This window comes from Nicotiana sylvestris, chromosome 4, assembly GCF_000393655.2.
Source record: "Nicotiana sylvestris chromosome 4, ASM39365v2, whole genome shotgun sequence".
Classification (NCBI taxonomy): Eukaryota; Viridiplantae; Streptophyta; class Magnoliopsida; order Solanales; family Solanaceae; genus Nicotiana; species Nicotiana sylvestris.
The window spans coordinates 173,446,597-173,464,438 of record NC_091060.1 but is presented as its reverse complement, the minus strand read 5'-3'; the positions used below and the strand labels follow the sequence as shown (position 1 = coordinate 173,464,438).

General features: G+C 42.1%; 1 protein-coding gene across 1 annotated transcript; it reads left to right on the top strand.

Annotated features, from left to right (window-relative positions):
* The first annotated feature begins 1,719 nt into the window (after positions 1-1,719).
* LOC138890539 (uncharacterized) lies at positions 1,720-3,327 on the top strand. The gene has a single exon (XM_070173933.1). The coding sequence runs from the start codon at positions 1,720-1,722 to the stop codon at positions 3,325-3,327; it is 1,608 nt and encodes a 535-aa protein (XP_070030034.1).
* The last annotated feature ends 14,515 nt before the right edge of the window (positions 3,328-17,842 follow it).

The following is a 17,842-nucleotide window of genomic DNA, read 5'->3' as shown; positions in this document are numbered from 1 at the left end:
AGAAAAGTGTTCATGATTGATAGAGGTGTGTTTGGAAATTTGTATGAAGCATAAACAGAAGGGATTCCATCAATAGGGGAAATCTTTACCTTAGCTTTTTCTCATCATTGTTTACAACCTTAGCATTTTAGTTTACAGCTTGTTATTTACTTGCAATCTTAGTTAGTAAAGAAACCTTCAACTGTGATTCAAAAGTTTGGGGAAATTGGTTCTCAAGAGTTTAGTAGTTCTAAAGATAGTGATTGATAGGTTAATTCTATGTGGATTCGACTCTGGGCAGAATACTCAGGTTATATTTGCAACGTCCGCATTGGCCTTTTTATAAGGCATAGTTGGGCGTGATCAAATTTTGGCGTCGTTGCCGCGGAGTTAACGGAATTATCAATTACCATTGCTAGAAATACAAAAATTCTTCGCGTAGACAGTTTTTCTACACCCAATTTTTGATTGAAATTTTTTACGGTTGTTGACTTGGTGGCACAGGTGTATGCCTAGAAACTCTACAAGGACTGGAGAACTACTTGAAGGACTCGCAGACCCTGAGAAAATATTCAGGGCAGTGAACCGTGCCAACTGAAGACTTCAACCACCTCAGCAAATAGACAAATTCGAAACTGACATGGGAGACGCAATCGACCCTAACAGAAACGACAGGCATGAGCAAGTCAACTTGAATGTCAGAGACGCGGTACCTCTGGTGCCCGAGGGTGCACTGTATGACTGGGCACAACCCACAACTGACAATTTAGCTACTGCCATAGTTGTGCCTGCAATACAAGCTGAGTCGTTCCAGATCACAAATAATATGTTGCACTTGTTGCAAAACAAGGGACTCTTTTCTGGGATACAACTTGAAGATCCTCAGCAACACTTGAAGAACTTCCTGTCGATCTGCAAGACCCAAAGGCAGCCCAATGTCACTCCAGAGTCTATCAGATTATTATTGTTCCCGTTCTCGGTGACAGGAGCTGCACAAGTTTAGCTAAATTCACTCCCCATAAATTCTATAGCAACGTGGGATGAGTTAGTCAAGCAGTTTCATAACAAGTTTCATCCACCCAACAAAACTGCCCAACAAATTGATGAGATCGTGAGCTTCAAGCAGAAACCAATGGAGACACTGCATGAAACATGGAGCAGGTTCAAAGGAATGTTGGTTATGTATCCACATCATGGTATTCCAGAACAAATGTTAGGACAACGATTTTATATGGGACTGTCGGATGGGTTGAAGAATATTGTGGATGCTTCAGCTGGTGGGGCATTCTTGAGCAAGACATGGAGAGAAGGACAGAGTTTACTTGATAAAATGGCACAGAATTCAGGATGGATATACAGGAATGCACCCATCACTCCAGTGGTACACTCAGTGCCCCTTGATCCTTCAAACACTATGGCTGAAAATATGGCGACCCTCCTAACACAAACGAGTATCCTCACCAAAAGGGTGGAGGAATCAGGACAGAAGCAGCAGGTACACATGGTAGACACTACCAATGGGGGCTTGTGCACATCTTTCATTAGTCAGCCAGTTGGTAATCCTTGGAATACAGAGCTTGATCATCATCATTAGCACCCTGAAGATATGAACTATGTAGCTAACTATGGGGGTCAGAGACAGGGAAATCAGAACTGGGGTCAACAGACTTAACAACAGTACAGACCACCTCCGCCACAATATAACGCCGGAAACATGGGAGGTATGAGACCCCCAACAACATGGCACTGTATCCTAGATCCCAGGGGTACAACAATCAGCAGCAGGGGTACCACCCGCCTCAGCAGCAGCATGGTGGAAGACAAGACGATGGGTTTGCTAGACTGGAAGCAATGATGCAGCAGGTTATTGGGTCCACTGCGAAGATAAATGAGAGAGTAGATGCACATGACGCAACTATCAAAAATATTGAAGTGCAAGTGGGCCAAATTTCAATGTCTCTGAATAATCGTCCTCAAGGAATGCTACCTGCAGATACCCAAATCAATCCTAAAGATCAGGGCCCGAAGCAGCTGATGGCGGTGAGTCTCCGTAATGGCAGGGACCTCGATGAAGAGCAGGAGAGAGTTCGTGACCATATACAGGCTAAGACACTTATTCAGGTACCCATTGAGCTGGATGAATCCATAAGGCTGACAGATGTGACAGTCCAGCCTTCTCAGGAAGAAAAGAACACTCAACAGGAGACCGAGAAAGTTACTGAAGCAGTTGAAGAGCCAGTAGTAGAGATAGTAGCTGAGAAAGAAAAGCCCCAAGTGATTGGGAAGAAAAGACCTCTTGCACCATTCCTACAGAGGTTGGCTAAACACCAAAAAGAGGAGCAATACAAAAAGTTCTTTGAGATGCTCAAGCAAATTCAGGTAAATATTTCATTGATCGAAGCTTTAAAGGAGATGCCTGGATACGCAAAAATGATGAAAGACTTAATGTCTCGGAAATTTGACTTCCAAGACTTGGCTACGGTGACACTTACTCAGACGTGCAGTGCAGTGGTAACTAAACCTGTTGCTGAAAAGCTCTCAGATCCCGGGAGTTGTACTATTCCATGTACTATTGGAAACTTTGCTTTTGAGAAAGCACTCTATGATTTAGGGGCCAGCATTAATCTTATGCCCATGGTCATTTACAAGAGGTTGGGCATTGGGAGAGCTAGACCCACCTCTATGCTGTTGCAGCTGGCTGATAGGACTGTAGAGCGTCCATTTGGGATCTTTGATGATGTACTTATTCAGGTGGGGAAGTTCGTGTTCCCTGCTGACTTTGTGATATTGGATTACAAAGTAGATGAAGAAATTCCTATCATCTTAGGAAGACCATTCTTGTCCACAGGGAGAGCTCTTATTGATTGTGAGACCGGGGAGCTTAAGATGAGGCTCAATGACGAAGAGATTATATTCAATGTGCAGAAATCTATGAGGCGCCCAAGTGAGTTCGCAAATTTCTCTCGTATTGATGTCGTGGATGTAATCGTTCAGTGTGATGATGAAGTGTTGACGATTGAGGATCCCCTCGCTGCATGTTTGACGAATTTGGAGGAAGTGAACGGTGAGGACTTGGCAGAATGGGTGTTGACATTGGAAGGTAGAGGGTTTTGGGAAAGAAATCTAGAGTTTGAGCCCCTACACTTAGAAAAGAGGGAGACTCCTCCAGCTAAGCCATCCATTGAAGAACCACCGAAGCTGGAACTAAAGCCATTGCCAGGCCACCTCAGGTATGAATTTCTGGGACCTAACTCCACTCTACCTGTTATTATCTCATCTGGTTTGTTAGATGTGCAGGTCCAACAGCTTCTACAGGTATTGAAGGAGTGCAAAACTGCCATTGGGTAGACCATGGCAGACATCAAGGGGATCAACCCCGCGTACTGCATGCATAAGATTCTGCTGGAAGAGGGGCACAAACCTTCCAGGGAACATCAGAGGAGGCTGAACCCGAATATGAAGGAGGTGGTGAAGAAGGAAGTGAAAAAGTGGCTAGATGCGGGAATTATTTTCCCAATCTCTGACAGCAGCTGGGTTAGCCCAGTTCAATGTGTGCCTAAGAAGGGTGGCATGAAGGTTGTGAAGAATGACAACAATGAACTAATCTCAACGAGAACCGTCACAGGCTGGAGAATTTGCATGGATTATCGAAAGTTGAATCTAGCCACCCGGAAAGACCACTTCCCACTTCCCTTCATTGATCAAATGCTGGATAGATTAGCAGGGAGGTCACACTTTTGTTTTCTGGACGGGTACTCAGGGTACAATCAGATTTCCATTGCACCTGAGGATCGAGAGAAGACCTCTTTCACATGCCCTTATGGCATCTATGCCTTTAGGAGGATGCCCTTTGGCCTATGTAATGCACCCGCCACATTCCAACGGTGCATGATGGCCATATTCACTGACATGGTTAATGATATAATGGAGGTATTCATGGATGACATCTCAGTGGTGGGGAATTCATTTGATGAGTGCCTGGTGAATCTGACGCGTGTGCTGAAAAGGTGCATCGAGACAAATCTGGTGCTGAATTGGGAAAAGTGCCATTTCATGGTACAAGAAGGCATAGTCTTGGGGCACCGGGTGTCAAGCAAGTATAGAGGTAGATCGAGCAAATTTTGATGTAATAGCAAAGCTGCCTCCACCAACTTCGGTCAAAGCAATCAGGAGTTTCCTTGGACATGCCGGTTTCTACCGGCGGTTCATAAAAGACTTCTCCAAAATCGCCAATCCTCTCTGTAAGTTATTAGAGAAAGAACACCCGTTTGTATTTTCTGATGATTGCAGGGTATCGTTTGAGGAGCTGAAGCAGAGGCTGGTCACAACACCCATCATTATTGCCCCCAACTAGGAGCAACCGTTCGAACTAATGTGTGACGCTAGTGACTACGCAGTGGGGGTAGTGCTGGGCCAGCGAAAAGATAAATTGATGCACCCAATCTACTATGCTAGTAGAACGCTGAGTGGAGCCCAGTTGAACTATACGGTGACTGAAAAGGAGATGCTAGCTGTGGTGTTCGCATTCGACAAGTTCCGGTCCTACCTGATAGGATCAAAGGTAATTGTATACACTGACCATGCTGCTCTCAGATACTTAATAGAAAAGAAAGGCTCTAAGCCACGCCTGATTCGTTGGGTGCTGCTTCTGCAAGAGTTTGATCTTGAAATACGTGACCGCAAGGGCACTGAGAATCAAGTCGCTGATCACCTATCACGACTTGAGGGATCTGGAAATGCAATTGAAGTTGAAGAAATTCTGGAAACTTTTCCAGACGAGCAACTGCTCGCCACCACTCATCAGGAAGCGCCATGGTATGCGGACTTGGCCAATTACCTAGCCAGTGGTATAGTCCCTCACGACCTTTCATCGGTCCAGAGGAAACAATTTTTTTCGTGAAAGCCGCTTGTACTAATGGGATAAGCCTTATATCTTTAGAATATGCCTGGATAACATGATCCGGAGATGCGTCTCCGAGATAGAACAATCTTCTATTTTGTAGGCTTGTCATGCATCGGCTTATGGTGGACACTTTGGAGGGATCAGGACAGCAGCGAAGGTGCTAGAGGCCGAATTTTTCTGGCCGACTGTGTTTAAAGATGAGCACTCATGGGTGAAGGGTTGTAATGAATGTCAACGCACCGGGAACATTTCCCGGTGCCACGAAATGCCCATGAACCCAATTCAGGAGATAGAAGTGTTCGGCGTCTGGCAGATTGATTTCATGGGTCCCTTCGTCAGCTCCTATGGCAATAAATACATCCTTGTTGTTATAGACTATGTGTCCAAGTGGGTGGAAGCTGTAGCATTGCCCATAAATAATGCGAAAGTGGTGGTGGGATTTCTAAAGAAGAACATATTCACCCGCTTTGGGACACCACGGGCGATTGTTAGCGACGGAGGCACTCACTTCTGCAATAGAGCCTTCGAGAAGTTGCTTATGAAATACGATGTGCGCCACAAGGTAGCTACTCCTTACCACCCGCAGACTAGTGGACAGGTTGAGGTATCCAACAGGGAAATCAAGAGTGTGTTAACGAAAACTGTAAACGCCACAAGAACTGATTGGGCAAGGAAGCTAGATGATGCACTTTGGGCTTACAGAACAGCTTTCAAGACACCAATTGGTATGTCACCATACAAGTTAGTGTTTGGGAAGGCCTGTCACCTACCTGTAGAACTTGAGCATAAAGCATGGTGGGAAGTGAAGCAACTAAACTTAGATATGGAAGTTGCGGGCACATCAAGAGTCACAGAATTGCATGAGCTCGAGGAATTCAGGTATCTTGCTTTTGAGAGCACAAGGCTGTACAAAGAGAGAATGAAGAAACTACACGATCAAAACATTGTTGAGCGAAATTTCAAACCTGGGGACATGGTATTGCTATACAACTTAAGACTAAGGTTGTTCCCGGGCAAGCTGAAGTCACGATGGTCGGGACCATTTCGAGTAGTTGAAGTTTTCCCGTCAGGAGCGGTTGAAATTGCCACTGAGAATGACTCTCGTACATTTAGAGTCAATGGTCAGAGATTGAAGTTGTATGTGGGTATGAGCGAGCTTAAGGAAGGGTCTGAACTACACCTGACTGAACCATAGAGGTCGAGCGAGCCTTAAATGCGCTCATCCTGCGTCGTGCCGCGACTTTAAATCAGGCGCTCCGTGCGAGGCAACCCACGAAATTGTTGTAAGTATAATATAAAATATAAAAAATATAAAAAAAAAATAGTCGGAATCAGAGACGGATGTACTTTGTGCTGGGGGCACCCCACCTGGATCAAAGACCAAAGCACCCTGAATTCCAATTCTTTCACGCATTTGGCTAAGTGTTGGTTGACTGTTATCTGCAGCCGGTTCATGCCCTCCAGCAACACCGCTGATGTGAACTTCAACAGAGCATTATTGACATGGTGCTTCGTGACGAAGAAGGACTTTGATGCAGCCCGGGTAATTAGTGACGAAATGGTCCTGCGGGGACCGCTGCTGTCAAAGGGGTTTTACTTTCCTTCCTTGGTGACTGCACTGTGCTTGCGGAGGGGGGTCCCCACAGGTCCTGCCGATGGAGAGTTGGCACCTGAGGCACCGTTCCGAGCTTCATGCATCAGAGTGGGCAGGGGTACACGTGCAAAAATTGTGATAGATGATGAGGATGATGACCCATTTCCGAGTGCACCGTCCAAGAGATCGACTGACAGTGCGGGACCCTCTCGGCGCCCCCATACTGGGGCAGGCTTTGCCAGATCTCAGTCTACCAGGCCTATGCTGCGTTCCATGAAGGAAGAGGTCGCGGATCTCCGCGCCTCAGTGGATGGCCTACACACACGAATGGATGCAATGTCTCAGAGGCAGGCCCGGTCTGAGAACAAGTCCACGGCCTGGTTCCATGCTTTGGGGAGAGCTTTCCATGTGGACCCCAACACCGTCTCCGACTCTGATTGAGTCTTAAGGAAGTCTTCTTACCCTTCTGCTCTTTATTTTCTTGATATGACATGAGGACATACCATTATTTTTAAGTATGGGGTGGGAGACTTGCTCTAGTTATATGTGTACTGTACATAGACATTGTGTGTGTTGTAGCATGAAATTGATGTTGTTGTATATAAGTAACTGTTCTTATATTAGGAATATGATTTGACCCAATGACGGACACTTGTCGACGGGTCTCATGAGGGTCCAAGTCGTATATATAAAAATAAAAAAAATAAAAAAAAAGGGACTCTTCCTGAGGACGGACCACTTGGACAGTACTCTTGAGGGAAGTAGTCCATAAAAATTTGGTTATTTATTTCTTTTTCTTTTTCATTTTAGGTAGTGTAGCAAGCCTCCCTTGGTTTTTCTTTTGGCCACGGTTCTTTTCCAAGGGTTTTGCTTGAACCGGGTTAGATAGATTTTCCGTTTGTAGTTAGAACTGAGATAGGTAAAGGCTAGAATTCTACCCATGATGTACACACCTGCAAACACTAAAACGAACTTGAGAGTGTGAAGTCTAGGCTCAGTTGTGGACTTATAAATCTATGCCTTAATATTGCACATCTTGCCTTGCTCGAACGCTTGTATGAGTGTGTTGATAAACTGATTTAGAATGAGTTACATGTTGTGTGTGTGTGTGAGGTTTGTGGTATTCTATGCATTGCATTTGATGCCTAGAACTTGCCCGGTGTGTTTGCAAAGCGAAATAGTAGTTTGTTCAGTCTTGGAAGTGATATAGGCATTTCTTTGTTGAGCCAGATATCTATATTTTACCCGCCTAATTGTTATATATCGTAGTTAACCCCTTTGAGCCTGTAATCCTGTTTCTTTGGCAACCACATTACAAGTCTTACCCAATTGCTTGAATTAACCATCTTTGTGAACCATTGTAACCTCTCATGAGCACTTGAATTGTTTATGAACTTTGTAAAAGTTAAAGTGTGGGGTGGTTGGTTTGGCTTTTGAGTGGAACTAATGAAATAAGGAGAAAGGGTGCATTGATTTGAAAAACAAGAGCCACTTGAATTGAAAAAGAAAAGAATGAAAAAAAAACAATATTCTTTGATAGTGGTGACTTTTGATATAATTGTGCTTAAATAATTTGGGAGTTGATGTATATTGATGTGAATGTGGAGTTTGGCTTGACATAAGTATGGGGTTTGAATGTTAAAGTATAAGTATTAAAGTGCTAAGGGAGTTGTAGTCACTCTTATATCTAAATGTATCCTACCCGTCCCTCAGCCTACATTACAACCAAATAAAGTCCTAATTGATCCTAGATTGAATGAGCTCCATTAGTAGAGTAGTACACTACGGGCAAGCTTATGGTGCATCTTTTGTGGCATATGAATGTTATTTCTGAGAGTGAGTGAATTCTTTCTATCTTGAGTTCCTAAGTGTTCTTAAATTTTATTGTGTGGAACTACTCTCTTTTGTTAATGTGAGCGAATGTGACTCGGGAAGAAAAATAAGTCTTCACCTCTGTTATAGTAACTAGAGTGAGCGCAAGTGTGTCATGGCAGTAGAGTCTGCAACTGGGGTGTGACCGGCACATTTCTTAGGCTGTTCTGTCAAAATGGAAGGTGTGACATACATGGGGTAATGCGTCAAATGGTTAGGCCTAGAAGTGTGGTTTAGCTTGCTCGAGGACGAGCAAAGGTTTAAGTGTGGGGTGTTGATAATAGGTGAATTTAACTTTATTCAGACCCTAAATAACCGCCTTCTTGCATAGTTTTGATAATAAAAGTGATAACAAAATGCTCTTATTAGTGCTTTTCATGATTTGCATGTTATATATGACTAAGGAAAACTAGGGAGCACTTTTGGAGTGAAAAAAATGAAGAAAGAGAGGCCAACCATGAAATATCCCAAGTGAACCACGCAAAACAGGCTGAAGAATCAAAAAACTGAGTCTACCGTGGTTCCACCGCGATCGCGGTAGAACTGCGGTGAAGGATGTTCGCGGATAGAAGGAAGATCAGAGGCCATGTTTGGCCGCGGTTCTACCGCGACCGCGACAGAACCGCGGCAGGAGGCGGGAATTTCAGGTGTGAGCACGTGATTTTTGCCTTAACGAAAACTACTCCAAAAATAAATCAAAAAATAAAATAAATTTCTCGTACTGTGTAATTTTTGAATTTTGCGTGGTGTTAAATACTTGTGTTATGTCCGTAAATGTTTACTTTGTCATAATGAAATGAAAAATAAAATAAAATACATATTGCATGCATATAGGATTTAATTATGCATTTAAGAATTAATTAAAAAATAAAATCACAAAAAATATGCATTCGTTCTATTTTTAAATGTGTTACTGTGTGATTAATGTTTTGACTATGTGTTAAATAGTTGTTATGAAGTAATTAATATTTTGTGTAAGGTTAAAAATTGTTTTATAATTTTATTAGGATTTTTTTTATTAATAATAAAATTAGAAAATAATTGAAAAGGAAATAAAAAAATCGGACCTGGATTTAAATCCAGGCCCAAATCAAATCACCCCCCCACAGCCCAATCCAAACAGCCCAAGTCTGACCCAGTCCCAAGCTAAGACCAAACGACGTCGTTTGGTCACCTCTCATCTTGACCGTTGGATTGGGGAGGTTAAATTATATCAGCAGGTTTATTTCTCAGCTCACGACAACCTGTGAGCCAATTTTCAAATTGTTAAAAAAGGATGTTGCGGTCAAATGGATCGATGAGTGTCAAGAAGCGTTCGACAAAATAAAAGGGTACTTGTCAAACCCACCCGTGTTGGTCCCGCCAGAGCCAGGAAGACCTTTGATTCTTTACTTAACGGTTTTTGGAAAATTCATTTGGTTGCGTATTGGGACAACATGACCTCACTGGCAGAAAAGAACAGGCTATCTACTACCTTAGCAAGAAATTCACAGCTTATGAGGTTAAGTATACTCATCTGGAAAAGACATGTTGCGCCCTAACCTGGGTAGCTCAAAAATTGAAACACTATTTGTCATCCTACACTACTTACCTCATTTCTCGGTTGGATCCATTGAAATACATTTTTCAAAAGCCTATGCCAACGGGAAGACTTGCAAAGTGGCAGATATTGCTCACAGAATTCGACATCATCTATGTGACTCGAACTGCAATGAAGGCTCAAGCACTGGCCGATCATTTAGCCGAAAACCCGGTCGATGAGGAATATGAGCCGTTGAAGACTTATTTTCCTGATGAAGAAACAATGCATATCGACGAGGTGGAACAAATTGAAAAACCTGGCTGGAAACTTTTCTTTGATGGAGCCGCTAACATGAAAGGAGTCGGAATAGGAGCTGTAATTATTTCTAAAACAGGGAATCACTATCCTGTTACGGCTCAATTACGATTTTATTGCACCAATAATATGGCTGAATATGAAGCTTGCATTTTAGGGTTAAGGCTAGCTGCAGACATGGGTATCCGATAAATCTTAGTCATGGGAGATTCGGATCTTCTGGTACATCAAATTCAAGGAGAATGGGAGACCCGAGACTTAAAGCTCATCCCATACCGGCAATGTCTACATGATCTTTGTCAGCGGTTTCAATCAGTGGAATTCCAACATATTCCAAGATTCCATAATGAGGTGGCCGATGCATTGGCTACCCTGGCATCAATGTTGCACCATCCGGACAAAGCTTATGTAGATCCGATACATATTCAAGTCCAAGATCAACACGCTTATTGCAATATGGTTGTAGAAGAATTTGATGGTGAACCATGGTTCCACGACATCAAGGAGTATATCAGAATGGGGATATATCCCGCACAAGCCACAGGAGATCAAAAGAGGACCATTAGGCGATTAGCAAATGGATTCTTCTTAAGCGGAGGAGTTTTGTATAAAAGAACACCAGATCTTGGATTATTAAGATGCATAGATGCCAGACAAGCTACAACTGTCATGTCTGAAGTACATTCAGGAGTTTGCGGACCCCACATGAGTGGATATGTGTTGGCAAAGAAAATCCTCCGAGCTGGTTACTATTGGCTTACCATGGAGCGAGATTGTATCAGTTTTGTGCGCAAGTGTCATCAATGCCAAATACACGGAGATTTGATTCATTCTCCACCATCCGAGTTGCACACAATGTCGGCACCATGGCCCTTCGTTGCCTGGGGCATGGATGTGATTGGACCAATTGAGCCGGCAGCATCCAATGGGCACAGGTTCATTCTGGTAGCTATTGATTATTTTACCAAATGGGTTGAGGCCAAGACATTCAAATCAGTGACCAAGAAAGCTGTGGTCGATTTTGTCCACTCAAATATCATATGTCGATTCGGAATCCCGAAGGTGATCATCATAGATAACGGTGCTAATCTTAACAGCAATTTAATGAAGGAAGTATGTCAACAGTTTAAGATTACACATCGTAATTCTACCCCATATCGGCCCAAGGCGAATGGAGCAGTAGAAGCAGCCAACAAAAACATAAAGAAGATACTTCGGAAAATGGTAGAAGGTTCAAAACAATGGCATGAAAAATTACCATTTGCGTTATTGGGATACCGCACTACTGTTCGCACTTCAGTAGGAGCCACTCCTTATTTGTTGGTATATGGCACTGAAGCAGTAATTCCTGCAGAAGTTGAGATTCCTTCCCTTCGGATCATCGCCGAAGCAAAGATTGATGATGATGAATGGGTCAAAACCCGTCTGGAACAGTTAAACTTGATTGATGAAAAACGATTGACCGCAGTATGCCATGGTCAATTATATCAAAGAAGAATAGAAAGAGCATACAACAAAAAGGTGCATCCTCGGAAGTTTGAAGTAGGTCAGCATGTGCTGAAACGTATTCTTCCACATCAGGTTGAAGCAAAGGGCAAATTTGCCCCGAATTGGCAAGGACCATTCATTGTGACCAGAGTATTATCGAATGGTGCACTATGCTTAACAGACATTGAAGGCAAATGCATAGATATGGCGATCAATTCTGACGCGGTAAAGAGATATTATGCATAACTTTTTGAGTGGTTGTATTTAGCATTATTTCGAAGATTGGAATGACAAAGGCAATTTATTCTGCTATCCAAACACTATACCATTTGTTTCCCCTTTGAGCCATACTTGTTTCTTTCCTACCCTCTCTTGGAATCAATAAAAAAAAATATATATCAATAAAAAAAATCACTATCATCAGGTGAACTACGTTTGACCTGATTCCTCAAAGAAGGATACGTAGGCGCTTCACGGCTCGGTCATAGGGTGCACAATATACATACACAATGTGCACGAAAAGAAACATTAAGAGACCCCAATCAAGAAACTGGGGCAGGAATTGTATTGGAAATAAGAAAAGATTCCAAGAGTTGTAATTTTAAACCCATACCAAAGCTATTTAGCTTTTAATACCTTTTCCATTTCTAACCCCATACCAAAAAGACCTTTCGATCAATCTTAGAAAAATGCTGAGACAAGCAAATGAAGATGGTTCATAACACTCTGGTACAAACAAGAAAAGAAAGTAAAAATGAGAGAGTCTTATAGGTGAAAACCCACACGGGCACCATAAGGCGACGGAAGTTGAGAGAAAAGTAAAATGAGAGAGTCTTATTGGTGAAAACCTTCGTGGGCACCATAAGGCGAAAAGGAAGTGAGAAATGAACAAATGAGGAAAGTTTATCGGTAAAAACTCTTTGAGACGTTGCAAGTCCAACGGGTCTGTGAAATGAAAAATGAAGTGAGGTTAGGGAAATTTTTGGCAAAAACAAAAATGAGACAAATGAAAGGAGATTGATTAAAAGACTGGGTTGATTAATCCGAAATGCATACCATGATCATGGGTGCCAGTAACTTCAATCAGATAAGTTTTTATTCTTTCTCCACAGTCATCCAAAATTGGATTTTTCTTTTCATTCTATAATTATCGAAATCAACGTGTTTCGTCACTAATAATCTAACTTTTCTAAAAAAGCTTTGAGATAAGTTTTATTCCAAACAAATAAGAAGGAATGCCAAGATATACTACCAAGATTCAAGGTTACAAAATACGGCCACGAAAGGTGGGAGATAAAAGATATGGGTGTAAGAAAGGTGAAATCGAAAGTGGAAGGGACATATGATTACAGTTAAAAGGTTTTGAAGGAAAACATACAGAGGGGAATCCTATAGTCGAGAATCAGTTACAAAGACAAAACAGTCTTTTCAACCATTCCAGATCAACAAAGAGAAACGAAGAGAAGCATCACCATCGGCAAGAATGCCCCAATTAACCACCCTGCTTTAAACTAACAAAGTTTTCTTTGATTTAAAAACAGGGGCGAATACAATATCTGTGTCAGGAAATACCTGGTAAAGAATAAGTTAGGCGTCCACCTGGAGAATGAGGATGAAGAATTAAAGAAGTCAGGCGTCCACCTGGAGAATGAGGATGAAGAATTAAAGAAGTCAGGCGTCCACCTAGAGAATGAGGATAAAGAATTGAAGAAGTCAGGCGTCCACCAGGAGAATGAGGATGAGAATTAAAGAAGTCAGGCGTCCACCTGGAGAATGAGGATGAAAGAATTGAAGAAGTCAGGCGTCCACCTGGAGAATGAGGATGAGAATCGAAGAAGTCAGGCGTCCACCTGGAGAATGAGGATGAAGGAGAAAAAGAAGTCAGGCGTCCACCTGGAGAATGAGGATGAAGAATTAAAGAAGTCAGGCGTCCACCTGGAGAATGAGGATGAGAATTAAAGAAGTCAGGCGTCCACCTGGAGAATGAGGATAAAGAAATTAAAGAAGTCAGGCGTCCACCTGGAGAATGAGGATGAAGAATTGAAGAAGTCAGGCGTCCACCTGGAGAATGAGGATAAAGAAAAGAAGAAGTCAGGCGTCCACCTGGAGAATGAGGATGAGAATTAAAGAAGTCAGGCGTCCACCTGGAGAATGAGGATAAAGAAATTAAAGAAGTCAGGCGTCCACCTGGAGAATGAGGATGAAGAATTGAAGAAGTCAGGCGTCCACCTGGAGAATGAGGATAAAGAAAAGAAGAAGTCAGGCGTCCACCTGGAGAATGAGGATGAGAATTAAAGAAGTCAGGCGTCCACCTGGAGAATGAGGATGAAAGAATTGAAGAAGTCAGGCGTCCACCTGGAGAATGAGGATGAAGAATTGAAGAAGTCAGGCGTCCACCTGGAGAATGAGGATAAAGAATTGAAGAAGTCAGGCGTCCACCTGGAGAATGAGGATGAGAATTAAAGAAGTCAGGCGTCCACCTGGAGAATGAGGATGAAAGAATTGAAGAAGTAAGGCGTCCACCTGGAGAATGAGGATGAGAATCGAAGAAGTCAGGCGTCCACCTGGAGAATGAGGATAAGAATTAAAGAAGTCAGGCGTCCACCTGGAGAATGAGGATGAAGAATTAAAAAGAAGTCAGGCGTCCACCTGGAGAATGAGGATGAAGAAAAGAAGAAGTCAGGCGTCCACCTGGAGAATGAGGATAAAGAATTAAAAAAAATCAGGCGTCCACCTGGAGAATGAGGATGAAGAAAAGAAGAAGTCAGACGTCCACCTGGAGAATGAGGATAAAGAAAAGAAGAAGTCAGACGTCCACCTGGAGAATGAGGATAAGAATCAATGAAGTCAGGCGTCCACCTGGAGAATGAGGATAAAGAAATTAAAGAAGTCAGGCGTCCACCTGGAGAATGAGGACAAAGAAAAGAAGAAGTCAGGCGTCCACCTGGAGAATGAGGATGAGAAAAGAAGAAGTCAGGCGTCCACCTGGAGAATGAGGATGAAGAAAAGAAGAAGTCAGGCGTCCACCTGGAGAATGAGGATAAGAATTGAAGAAGTCAGGCGTCCACCTGGAGAATGAGGATAAAGAAATTAAAGAAGTCAGGCGTCCACCTGGAGAATGAGGATGAGAAAAGAAGAAGTCAGGCGTCCACCTGGAGAATGAGGATGAGAAAAGAAGAAGTCAGGCGTCCACCTGGAGAATGAGGATGAGAAAAGAAGAAGTCAGGCGTCCACCTGGAGAATGAGGATGAAGAAATTGAAGAAGTCAGGCGTCCACCTGGAGAATGAGGATGAAGAATTGAAGAAGTCAGGCGTCCACCTGGAAAATGAGGATGGAGAAGTTAAAAAGAAGTCAGGCGTCCACCTGGAGAATGAGGATGAGAAAAGAAGAAGTCAGGCGTCCACCTGGAGAATGAGGATGAAGAATTGAAGAAGTCAGGCGTCCACCTGGAGAATGAGGATAAAGAAATTGAAGAAATCAGGCGTCCACCTGGGGAATGAGGATGAAGAATTGAAGAAGTAAGGCGTCCACCTGGAGAATGAGGATGAAGAAAGAAAAGAAACAGTCAAGGCACCCACCTGAAGAACGAGGGAATGAAATTGAAATGTTGAAATCAAAAGCCCGTTCATATGGAAAAGGAGCACACTTAGAATCAATAAAGCAGAGGAGTCCAACAGAATCCCTAGCAAGAAACAACAAGAGTTCCAAAAGGAATACGGAATATGCCAAATGCCCAAGAGTCACCAAGATATCAAGACAACAAGAAACGCAAGGGCATGATCTAGATAAGATTTTTATAATTCCTGTACCCTAATCTAGTTTAATTTTTGTATTACCTTGGAAGTAAGGTGTAATAAGGAGGTCAGCAAGCAGTAAAAACAGCACGAAGCAGCAGTAACATCACAGTCCCACGGTAGTCCCAGCTACCCAAAAAATTCCCGAACTACACTGACCTGATTCCTTTATAGCCAAGGATATGTAGGAAACCTTTGAAGCAGAGGTTCGGTCAAGTCTTTCTAAAAATGCTTCCCACGGAGTATTCGAATGGGCAAAAATCGCTCGTATCCGCTCACTTTATCTTTGCACGAAAACTCTTCGAGTTTCCGCACAAAGAGGGGCAGCTGTGAGCACGTGATTTTTGCCTTAACGAAAACTACTCCAAAAATAAATCAAAAAATAAAATAAATTTCTCGTACTGTGTAATTTTTGAATTTTGCGTGGTGTTAAATACTTGTGTTATGTCCGTAAATGTTTACTTTGTCATAATGAAATAAAAAATAAAATAAAATACATATTGCATGCATATAGGATTTAATTATGCATTTAAGAATTAATTAAAAAATAAAATCACAAAAAATATGCATTCGTTCTATTTTTAAATGTGTTACTATGTGATTAATGTTTTGACTATGTGTTAAATAGTTGTTATGAAGTAATTAATATTTTGTGTAAGGTTAAAAATTGTTTTATAATTTTATTAGGATTTTTTTTATTAATAATAAAATTAGAAAATAATTGAAAAGGAAATAAAAAAAATCGGACCTGGATTTAAATCCAGGCCCAAATCAAATCACCCCCCATAGCCCAATCCAAACAGCCCAAGTCTGACCCAGTCCCAAGCTAAGACCAAACGACGTCGTTTGGTCACCTCTCATCAAGGGCCGTTGGATTAAATCCAACCAACGGTCAAGATCCCCTGCCCTTACCCGCAACCCATAACCCGACCCATTGACCCGACTCAGTCCGACCCCAACGTTAAACCAAACGACGTCGTTTGGATTAGTGGATTGATCCTGGCCATTCATCTTACTTGATCGGACGGTCAATATCCACCCACCATTCCCCTATATAAACCCATAATCCCTTACCCGGCCCCCTAACTAAACACCCCCCCCTCTCCGCTCCTGTTCATCATCGTTCCAAACAGACCCCTAACCCTAGCCGCCCCTATTCCCCTTCGCCTGAAACCCGGCGGCATCAACGCCGCCGGTCACCAACTTAACACCCTAGGACCTCCTGAACATCCCCTACACGAATCCGACCTTAGTTTCCTTCGAATCAGGCCCCAACTCTTCGAATCTTAAATCGAAGGTTGGCCTGAAAACCTGATCTAAACCAATCAGCACCTAGTTAACACCATAGCTTCCCCTAGTCATCCTGAGTATGGATCTGTTGTTTGTTTGGCTCGAATCAGTTCCGAGCTTCTCGAATCTTCTTTTGAAGATTCGGACCAAACAAGAACAAGCTCAGATTTGTTTTAAGCTAACACCAAATGACCCCTAGGCTACCCTCACCCTTGTGTCATGTTTGGTTCTTCTCGAATCTGACCAGAAATGGTTAAATCCCAAATCGAATTTTTAAGAACCCTAAAAATACCAAACTTTCGGATTTTTGTTCAGATTAAGTAAAGATTGAGGTTCAATCGACCTTAGTCGAAGTATTTTCAGTGGAAAATACTTCGACTAAGGTCTGTTTGATTTCAAACAAAAATCCAAATCCAAGTTGAGTTCGAGTCGGATTAAAATTGAAGATTCAAAGGTATTTTTTCTATTATTTTGTGTATTCTACATGTATTGTTGTTTGTCTTAATAGCTTGTTAATTTTTCATGATTTTATTTGATTAATTCTGTCACCTTTGTCTCATGCCCGTCTATATGGTCAAATATGAAACTGTTTCAGTTGGTTGTGATTGTTCATAATGTAAGTAATCGACTCGATTAAGTTCGTCGATTAGTTATATTATGAATTCTCACTTATGATAATGCTAATAAAAACAGTCTGCTTCTATTGTTTTAGACCAATTATGGACAATTGTTGTAGATAATCAGTTTAAATTAATACTCGTCAGTTAAATCACCCTTGTTTACATTTATATGAATCTGTCCAAATAAGTGTTGTATATATGTTATTGTCTGAACATTAAAGTTTCAGGGCATTGTCAGTATTGACAATGATCCTGTGTGTGTTTGATTTTGGTTCAATGTTAAATCCAGTCTGAATTGTTATGATAATTTCAGTAATATGTTGTTATGATGTTAATTCTGAAGTCAATGTAATATTGCTGTAATGTCCAGTTTGAATTCAAGTTTACAAAAGTTGGTCAAGTACAATTGTGTTATTTGGTTTAGGAATTGGTTGTTAGCTGCTAAACAAGCTTAATTCAGATAA